We start from the raw sequence: 10,776 nt of genomic DNA on the forward strand, positions 1-10,776 counted from the left end.
AATGGGCCCGTGGAAATTGCGGATACACCTCCGTGTGTCATCCGCAGTTTGCGGATTTGCGGAAGTGTTGCTAGGCGACGACCGGGAATGAGTTCTGTCGTCATCCTGTTTTACCTAGGCTTTTTTTTTTTCATCCGCATTTTGCGGATTACATACGGATGAACTGCGGATTACATACGGATGAACTGCGGATGACATTCCACGGAACACGGTCCTGGAATTTGCGGACCAGAAAAACACCACGGTCGTGTGCATGATGCCTAAGGGTAACGTATTGAAAAGGAAAATCAAATCTAAAATGCACGGTGTCCAATCAATTGTTCTCAGTTATCAGCCATGTCAGGCACACAGCTTTCCCATGTCCGCCACGTCTGTCTATGTTGGCATTTTATCAGATATGGGGCAGTTTCAGTACCCGATCAGCTGGTGAGACTATTTTGGAAAGCCTTCCATTATGTGTGCTTGCAGAGAGAACACAACCTGCCCCCGGGGCTGCCAGGCTGCCCTCATATTTATTCACTGGCAATAGAGCAGCACCTGATTAGGTGCTCAAAACTGACGGACGAAATCAACTTTACATAACCCCGAGGTCAGTTTCGGGTCCCGGTACTGAAACTGGGACACAAACCAAATATTCCAAGCATGCACCCACTACTCCCTGCTACACACAGGCTGATCTATTAACAGCGGGCATGGGCTGAGGCAAGGGACGTTTCCCATTATTACAGAGGTCTGCAGAATGGGTGCCACAATCACGATGGAGGATCTGGGCAGCAACATCTTATGACAAGTTACTTTACACCAGAAACCACGCAGTCTACTACAACTGCCGACATTGCACAAGACCTACAACAAAATAAACATAGAACGGTCCGTCGGATGAATGAACACCCCAATGTGGGATGGGGGGGGGGGGGGGGAGGGGGTTGCGTTACATCACCAAGCAGTATTTGGGTAAGTGTTGGGTGACAAACAATATGGACGCCACAAATTCTCCTGCCGGGGTTGGTACTCTTCTTTACAACGCTCCTCAATGGCAGAACTACCTAGTTGTGCAGCAATAAAACCTGCTTTCCTGTAGCTCTGCATACCCAGACCGGCTTTCCAAGAATATGGCGTAACCTCTACAGGAGCCGGTATGGCGTTCATATTGGTCATCCAGTTTTCTGGTTTTATTTAAATAAATCTTAAATCTCTTCTACAACTTTCTAATATACATAGTGGTTAAATGTCTGGGATTTGTCAAAATCTCTGCTTGCGGTCAGTGAACGAGAACAATCTGGTTTACATCGAGGGGCATTAAACCTGTACATACCTAGCCCTGCTCTCAGATAAGAAGTGGTTACAATAGTCTCCTACCTAGACAACGCTCTGTGTGCTAAACACATCAACCGCTATACTACTCTCTCTGGCAGTTTGTTACAATGTATCAGTCTGGAGTACAGGCTGTTTAGCTCACAGAGCATTGTCTAGACTGAATACATTGTAACCACTTCTTAGCCCAGAGCAGGACTAGGGATGTATAAGCCAGAGTGCTCTCATTCAATGACAGCAAACAGGTCTTGAAAATGGCGAAGAATTGAAACGACGTACATAAAGAAAAAAAACGATCAGAGGGATCGCAAAGGGAGAGCCGCGGATGAAAGCCGGGGGGTGCCGGGTGGGTTCCTGCTCTATTCATTTATGGATGTCACTAACCTGGTTCTGCTGCGCTGGCTCCTGACAATGAGAAACATTATTTATATCATGGTGGGAGGGGTACATCAGGCCGTGGGCAGAACCCTGTAACCCCTTCACTGCTACGGGCGCAAGACGCAGCACCCTACCTACTAGTGAGAACTGCCATATTCCTTTCATAGGAAAAAATTAAATAAAAATTCTTGGAGTATATTCACACGCGCCAGATATGTAGAAGAAATCCATACACGCTGCAAAAACCGTCCTATGTAGAGATTGGATTTTTGGTCACATCACATGAACGTCTGGACCGCAGATAAACCACATACAGATTTACGAGAAGGGACCTGAAACATTTTTTTATTTGACTTTAGCTGTGAATGGAGAAGAAAACACCACAAAGGACTAAATGACTAAAAGAGAAGCACAAGATCTTGACAAAGTTCCTCCATCTTTTTATCTAGACTTCAGCTGTGAAAGGTTGGCAAAAAAAGGGGCGTTTCAGAGTGGCGGGCACCGTCTGGTGACACATTTACAAGACAGATCACCCCAATAGTCTGCCAGTCATTCTACACAGAGTAAAGAGGTCTTCATGGTCCTTGGTAATACTTACAACCAGACCAATCCCTATTAATACAACACTCGACCAAACAGACCACGTACAAAAACAGCCCCCGACCTTTCAAACAAGGAAAGGTCCCATTTACAGTGTTATTATACGATGTTTGATCAATATGCTGGGTAATATATAGGTCGTTTCCCTATATTGGACTTTAGCTCCCCCTAGTGGTGACTGCAGGCAGCGAGAATTTTATCATTGAGGCGTATATCCACATCGCACTGTAGTTTTTGCTACAATGTTAGGGAATGGGGTTTCCAAACCACCAGCAGAGATTTTTTAGGGCTGCAGATAGGAGATGGATGTAAAAATATCTTTGAGTATGGTGCAGCAAATCTGCCCTGTGTGAACGCTGCCTAAATGTGTGAAGGGAAGAAAGGCGATTGACAGCTCTGCTACATCATGGAATGAACCCGTATACCAGAGATGGTCATCACCCATGTGGATCCTGGTTCAAAGAGAGACTATTTACACTGCTACATAGGCACGACACTGGCTGCCGTTAATGACAGGGGAGGGTAGTCCTCCAATTTCTCACTAATGTTGGGATCTTCCAAAATCCCAATATTAGATCTGCTGTATATGCAATTCCGAATATAAGAATAGGATCTTCAGATGACTAAGTAAAATTTAAAAGGGGTCGTCTCATGAAGACAATAAAGTCAGCAACCGCCGCAGGGGAACGCTGTATTACATGGCGGCCATTTTTGTAATGGCTGAGTCTGCCAGAGTGGGAGCTGCTCTTATAGGGTGGACGACCCCAAGAGATATGGAGAGGGGTCGTCATCCGGAGACACCCACTTTTGACGTCACCGTCTACTGTACGTACAGGAAGTGACTTTCCTTGTAGGACGTCGGCATGATTGCGCCACGTACCAACGGAAACTAGCGTGGATCCTGGAACACGTCACAAGAACACACACAGCCGTCTACTAGAACCAGCAAATAACCCTCCAGAAAAGAGGCGACAACACGTATCCACCTTAAAAAGCGTTCCCCGCTTTCTGTAAATACATCTTAATCTTTGTATAAAATGAAAAGCTCTAAAACTTTCGTACAGACTTTGTATTTCAATTCTTCACCATTTTCAAGATCGGTGTTTGCTGTCAGTGAATGAGAACACTCTTGATTACATTCAGAGGCAGCAAACCTGTGCATATCTAGTTCTGCGCTTAGCTGAGAAGTGGTTACAATTGTATCCAGTCTAGACAATGCTCTGTAATATAAACAGCCTGGACTCCAGACTGATACATTGTAGCAAAACTACCAGAGAGGTGTGCAGCTGCTGCTGATGTTTAAATCACAGAGCATTGTTTTGACTGGATACAATTGTAGCAAACCCTCAGCTGAGAGCAGGACTAGCCTTTACAGGTTCTCTGCCACTGAATGGTCACAAGTGTGTGCTCATTCACTGACAGCAAGCAGAGATATTGACACTGGTGAAGAATAAAAACACAATGGGGCTGATTTATTCATGCTGCCCTAAAGTTAAGACAGGAAAACACTAGACCAGACTGAAAACTGCGCCAAATTAAATTGTAGTGGCGCACGCTGTATGATAAATTTGGCGCACCTGGTTAGACATATTAGATACACTTCTATTCATTATGCCACCTCTTGGCCTGTGTACTTGACACCAATATTTTAGGAGATATTTTTTTTTTTTTTTTTTTTTTTTTTAGCACATTTTACTACGCCTATCCCGCGTCACTTGAGTGCGCCAAAGTTGGTACATGCCCCGTACACCAGTTTTGGCCGCAATTTTTTCCCCAGAATCCTGGCGCATTTTGCTTAGTAAAATATCCCATAAAGTATATTGGAAAGTGGTGGAACTTTTCATTTATATAGAAATTATTTTTTAATTTATAAAAAAAAAAACTTTAAAAAAAGGAATTGTCCAGTTGAGAAAACCCATTGTCATACACCCTATTAGAGAATCCAGGGGTAATATTAGGGGGGGGGGGTCCTCTGTTCAGAATCCTCATCTCTTGGGCAGAGTCGAGAGTGATTATAAAGAGCGTCTCTCTCTCTGGAGGACCTGTCCTGTAATACAGACAACACATTGATATGATTGGACACGGTGTAATGCTTCATTTCTCCTGTGGTCGCGCTGCAGGGAAATTAAGCACTTCCAGATTTCCCCACAGATTACAGCCGATCGCTGGGGGTCTCAGTAGAGCTAAACATTGTGATATGCTTATTGTCAAGGGACCCCAACAAGTAGTGAACAGCCCCCCCCCCCCACACAAACCTATATACCTCCTGTACAATTGTAGCCTGTGTGTACTCCCCAATTTATAGATACAAGGACAGTATAAAAAGCTCCAGGGGTGACACAGAATAAAGCTACTAAACAGAGCTATAAATAGAAAGCCACTAGCGGGGGGATAACGCGAGCCTCCGTGATTTTCTTGTAAGACACAATGAGCCGCACTATTTGCGGTCGAGTTTCTGGCTCATCCGCTCATCCTATTAATGGCTCACGTTATTTCTGTCTGGGTTTATTTCGGAGGATTAGGGAGAACTCCGATACTTCAGTTTCCTCGGAGACCTTGTAACAAGTGGAAAACCGACTAAATTTAAAAAAAAATAAATAAAAAAAAAATTGTACAAAGGGCCGAGCTCCGGGGCATTTCCTGCGTTTGTATCGGTTTCAGTTTCCCCGTCATTAGACCCCTGCCCCTGTGACATATGGTTAAAGGATCACCCCCAGCCCCATCTGAGGCGCTGCTATACCAGGATGGCTTAAAAGGCACAGTCAGCACATATCCAAGAGCTGTAGGAACAGTAGAGACGTGTCAGCAGCAGCGCACTGTATGCCTTCTGACAGGAAACTGGACACCCCCCCCCCCCCCCATGTGCAGGGCATTCATGATGCATAGATTTGCCTCCAGTTGCTCCACCCACGCAGATAACAGGGTTCAATGTCTCCCCGAAATCTGTCCGACTACTTAGCAATCGTGGGGACAACCAATCTGACCCCCGTTAGACCTCCCACAAGGATTGTCACCTAATTGACGACTGCTCATACAGTAGCAGTCCCCAGACTACAAAACTTTTTAAAAGCAAGCAGAGGTGGTCGAGTAAGGCCATTTTCACACCATGTTTGGGACATATCCCTCCTCAAATGTACACTCCATTGTAATATTCCTCTGTTACTCCTCCTGGAAATGCATGAATAAATTGATAATTAGGTGTTACTGGACAGTGTCCGACTATAGGGACACGCCTTTTTGTCAAGGCGAATGGTAACACTTTAGTCATACGTTTCCAGGAGGAATAACAGAGGAATGACACAAAACGCTAATTTTGTTAGTTATTGGGGAACGCAAGTATTTAGTAAACCAGACATGTCAGCAGAGGTGACCGGACATATAACCGCATTAGTTTATGACAGACAATCCATAGAGTGTGAAATCTGTCACCAGGACGTCACATCTCCAGTAAGAACAGGTCACAATCTCACAACTCCATTTATATGTAGGCCAAATGCAGCCCCAGAAATACTCCACACAGGAGAAGACGACACCAGGGCCCAATTTGGCCTGCGATGGGGGTGGGGAGGTTAATTGTTTACATACTGTAGTCTTGTCCATATACACCAGGGGTCTGTGACTCCTGTTGTAAAACTACAAGCCCCAGCATGTCCTGACAGTCTGCTCCTATTGTGGCATGCTGGGGCTTGTAGTGCCGCATATTGCAGACATTGATGTCACACGTACATAGATACCTATACAAAAAAAACGACACACAACAAAGCCAGGAGTGATCGGCTGCAGGCCAAGCTCCCGCCAGCCCAGGTTATACTGGTGGTGGGGGGCGCGTTATACCATCTATATAAAGAGCGTAAAAAGATCCTGCTACTTGCCAGTTCCCACGTGTCCTAGTCCAGACCCGTGTCCAGCACATCCATCCGTCTATAACCTACGTGTATACGGAAGTCTAAGAGTGCAGCGTCCATAGAGGGCAGTATATAAACAGGGCAGCGCCATAGAGCCGGGGCCCGGGAGATCTCAGTCCAGGGGCCCAACACCACAACCTGCTGAAAACTAGAACATAACAGAAGTGCACAGAACCAATCTGATCACTACACGGTACTGCTTGAGAACCGCGCGGTGGCGGTATTATTCGAGCACCGCAGGGCGGTGTTATTCGAGCACCGCAGGGCGGTGTTATTCGAGCACCGCAGGGCGGTGTTATTCGAGCACCGTAGGGCGGTGTTATTCGAGCACCGTAGGGCGATGTTATTCGAGCACCGTAGGGCGATGTTATTCGAGCACCGTAGGGCGATGTTATTCGAGCACCGTAGGGCGGTGTTATTCGAGCACCGTAGGGCGGCGTTATTTGAGCACCGTATGGCGGCGTTATTTGAGCACCGTATGGCGGCGTTATTTGAGCACCGTATGGCGGCATTATTTGAGCACCGTAGGGCGGCATTATTTGAGCACCGCAGGGCGGCATTATTTGAGCACCGCAGGGCGGCATTATTTGAGCACCGTATGGCGGCGTTATTTGAGCACCGTATGGCGGCATTATTTGAGCACCGTAGGGCGGCATTATTTGAGCACCATAGGGCGGCATTATTTGAGCACCGCAGGGCGGCATTATTTGAGCACCGCAGGGCGGCATTATTTGAGCACCGTAGGGCGGTGTTATTTGAGCACCGTAGGGTGGCATTATTTGAGCACTGTATGGAGGTATTATTTGAGCACTGTATGGAGGTATTATTTGAGCACTGTATGGAGGTATTATTTGAGCACCGTAGGGTGGCATTATTTGAGCACCGTAGGGTGGCATTATTTGAGCACTGTATGGAGGTATTATTTGAGCACTGTATGGAGGTATTATTTGAGCACCGTAGGGTGGCATTATTTGAGCACTGTATGGAGGTATTATTTGAGCACTGTATGGAGGTATTTAAGAATTACTGATCCTACCTGCAGATACATTCATACAGACACAGGTATAGTCTCCAGGAGAGTGCCGCAGACAGAGCGGCATTGTGTGCTGCACATGAAGAGACAAGGTCAGGCAGCTGACAGGAAGAGACATTCTATGACCCCAATGTTTGCACTGCACAGTTGCACATAAACAGATGCAAAAAAAAAAAAGTTCTCTATTAACTCCTTCCACACCAGCAACACAGATCTATCCCATGGGAGGTGAAACAAAGGAATTAATTCAAGCCTTAACCAGTCGGCATCTACTGAGCAGCAGTTACATTATTACCATAGTGAAATGCCAGGGTACATATGTGCCCGGCCTGCCAGCAGCATCTGTCGTCCTCAGCTCAGGGACCAACAAGCATTTGCATAATTAATGAAAGCACAATATACGAGCGCAGCGTGGCTGGCAGCGCGGGCAAGAACAGTAGACAATCCGGCAAACAATCCCAGCAAGCATTGCACTACAACCTCCATAGAGGACTGGAGACATTTCTACGCCATGGAGCAGCTGCGGGTGACAGCCCGAAAGCAATTGCCATTTAACTAGTGGAACTAATGTCCGGGCCGCCATGTGGGGCAGCAATTTATTACTGTGCCCAGGTGTGGCTGTCAATGGCCACTCTCTGCCACACACCCTCGACCGCCAGCTCCACAGCAGTGGCGCCATATCCTGCACTTACCGACCACCTACGAGGCTGCACTCACAATGCCAATAACTAACAGTCTCAATAGAGACATGGGTGCATAGATATATATATATATATATGTAGCAGAGCTGAGTTGGTTTCTTGGCACAACTCAATGGTATGAGTTAGGTTTGGTTAATCAGAGTAACTGCAGTTGGTTTTCCCAGATCTGCAACTTTCCAATATAGGTTGTTTTTCAATATCTGTGCTTGCAATCAGTGAATGGAAGCTCTCCGGTTTACATCTAAAGGCTGAAAACCCATCCTATCCTTGTCCTGCTCACACAGCTAAAAACGTTTATTACAATGGTATTCAGTACAGACTGCTGCATTGTAGCCATGAGGAAATTCACTTTCTGGATGTAAACTGACAGCAAGCAAAGATATATTGAAAAGGATGAGGATTTGAAAAACACGATTCTAAAATTGCACGGCCTTTTATTATACAATGAATACTTATTTTTTTTCTATCCAAAACCCTTTATAACTTGGAATGCAGTCTCAATGAGAAACTAAATGCTGCTACTTCTGCGTATCTTAATGCCTACATATGAATATAGCTAATCCGAGCTGGGAACGGAGTCGCACCACGCTAAGGCCTTATTCACACGAATGTGTGCGTTTTGCGCGTGCAAAAAATGCTGCGTTTTTTGCGCGTTGCAGTTGCGTGTGTCATCGGTGTTTGCTGCGTGATTTTCACGCATATGCCATCCTTATGACACGCGGTTTTTAAGTTTAGAAAAAGAAATGAAGGAAGTGCTTTTATTTTTTCCTTCATTTCTTTATCTACTGTTGCGCGAATCAAGCGCGTCACACGGAAGTGCTTCCGTGTGCGATTTTCACGCACCCATTGACTTCAATGGGTGCATGATGCGCGAAATACGGCCAAGTATAGGACATGTCGTGAGTTTTACGCAGCGCACACACTCTGTGTGACAATCACGGACTGTCTGAACTGCCCCATGCACTAACATAGGTCCGTGCGACGCGCGTAATTTTCACGCACGTATCACAGACGTTAAACACGTCAGTGTGAATAAGGCCTAAGTCGCAGTCCTAGGAATCAATAAACGACTCAATGGCTCACAGCCGAGCGCAACGTACGCGAGATCCGACACTGCTGCGTTTCATATTAACACTGCGTTGTACGGGGAGACTAGTAAGACGCACAAATCATATTGTACAATTACCCGCAGTAACGACAGAAAACATGCAACTTAGTTGTGGTTTCCTGTATTTCATTGTGACTTTTGGGGGGGGGGGGGGGGAGACCTAGAAAACATTTTGTATAATCTAGAGTTTTATTAATAGACAGTTTCACTTCATTATTTTTAAAATCTGCTTACTGTCAGCGAATGGAAACATTCTAATACTGGTCACAGCCGAGTTTGCTACGATTGTATCCAGTCTAGAGAACACAGAACATATGAGCAGCATAATGCTCTCTCCTGTCCTGAGTTTGTTACACTGTATCAGTCTGACATCCAGCCTGCACAGCTCATAGAGGGTTAACTACACTGTATACAACTGTAACAAACACTCAGCTGTGTGAACAGGATGGGGGGTTTCAGCCTTTGGTTTTAAATAATGAACTCTCAATGCACCGGAAGCAAGCAGAGATCTTGACACCAGTGAGGAATTAAAAACACGTCAATATAAAATACACTGAATTTACATAAAGAAAGAGACATTTACATTGCTTTATGGAGGAAAAGTCGCAAAAGAATAAGAAGTGGCAGAAAAAACCGTCTAGATGCGGAGATGATGATACATTGCGCCACATGCGATTGCTGCTATGTGCGACTCAACGCATTCCTATAGGAGACGACAGCGCCTATTAAAGTCGGAGGCGCCGGCATGCTGGGAGTTGTAGTCCCTCCACAGGAATACAGTCACAGGTTGTCAGGGACCCCCGGAGACAGCGCAGGGACCCACCGAGCCGAGCCTCCCCCCTGCCCCCCACGTACCCGGCGCTGTGACTCCCGACCACCAGGTCTTCGACCTCGCTGCTTCCTCCAGGCAGGAATGTCCCGGGCTCCAGCTCCCCGCTGACACCCGCTCCGTGCTGGGCGTCCGACTCCGCTCTCCCCGCCAGCTTATCCAAATCCACACTCCGCACTTTGCGCAGATGTTTGCGCCGCCAGTCAGCAGCCTTGGACTCCCCAGCCCCGGTATCCGCTTCACCGACGTGCAGCTGCCCCGTCTCCGGACTGCCGGGGGCTGCAACGCCGCCCGCAGCTGAGCTTAATCCGGACGACGAGCTCCGACTCCCCGCCGCAGCCGCCATCTTCCTGGGGCCAGGTTTACATTCGTATGGGACAGCCCAGGCAGGGGGGCGGGGTCGCGAAGCAAAGGGGGCGGGTGCTGGTGGTTACGAATTTTACGTAACCTGGGAATGAGCCAGGTACGCAAATGGCGTAATGGTACGTGTCCTGACGTAGCGCTGTTGCGGTACACCTAGCCGGGTCATGTGTTCAGGTGTAAACAGCGGAGCACGGGGGCGTCAGATTATCAAAATCGAGTTGTGGAGTTTCCGTTCACCTCTGTTTGAAGGATTACGCTTGTAGCGTACGAACTGCACAAGGGTGTGGAGCATTCTTACGTGAACTGCGTAGTGTACAGGTGGAAAGTTACGCAGAGTGCGTAAACCGAGAGTGGGCGTGCGTCGTGTTTACTCTGCCGCCCACATGAGGCGGATATGAGGGCCGGGCACGTAATTCAAACACTACTACCTGACCAGGTCTGGACTATGAATCAGCTCTGCTGCATGTGGGAGTAGTGGTGTCCCTGCCAGCCTGGCACTACCGCTTACTGCAGGAAATCTTGCGCAAGCCGATAGAGAAAGGAGG

The 10,776-nt window shown here is 47.1% G+C and overlaps 1 protein-coding gene across 1 annotated transcript in view; it reads right to left on the reverse strand.

Moving 5' to 3' along the window:
• The window catches only part of MAP3K1 (mitogen-activated protein kinase kinase kinase 1), a 49,246-nt gene extending 39,010 nt beyond the window's left edge, over positions 1 to 10,236 (reverse strand). Inside the window, exon 1 of the mRNA XM_075842430.1 lies at positions 9,895 to 10,236. Within this exon, the coding sequence (XP_075698545.1) occupies positions 9,895 to 10,214 (320 nt within the window). The 5' untranslated portion in view covers positions 10,215 to 10,236. The remainder of the gene's footprint in view (positions 1 to 9,894) is intronic.
• Positions 10,237 to 10,776: the final 540 nt, after the last annotated feature.

Source organism: Rhinoderma darwinii, chromosome 1, assembly GCF_050947455.1.
Source record: "Rhinoderma darwinii isolate aRhiDar2 chromosome 1, aRhiDar2.hap1, whole genome shotgun sequence".
In the NCBI taxonomy this organism is placed as follows: Eukaryota; Metazoa; Chordata; class Amphibia; order Anura; family Rhinodermatidae; genus Rhinoderma; species Rhinoderma darwinii.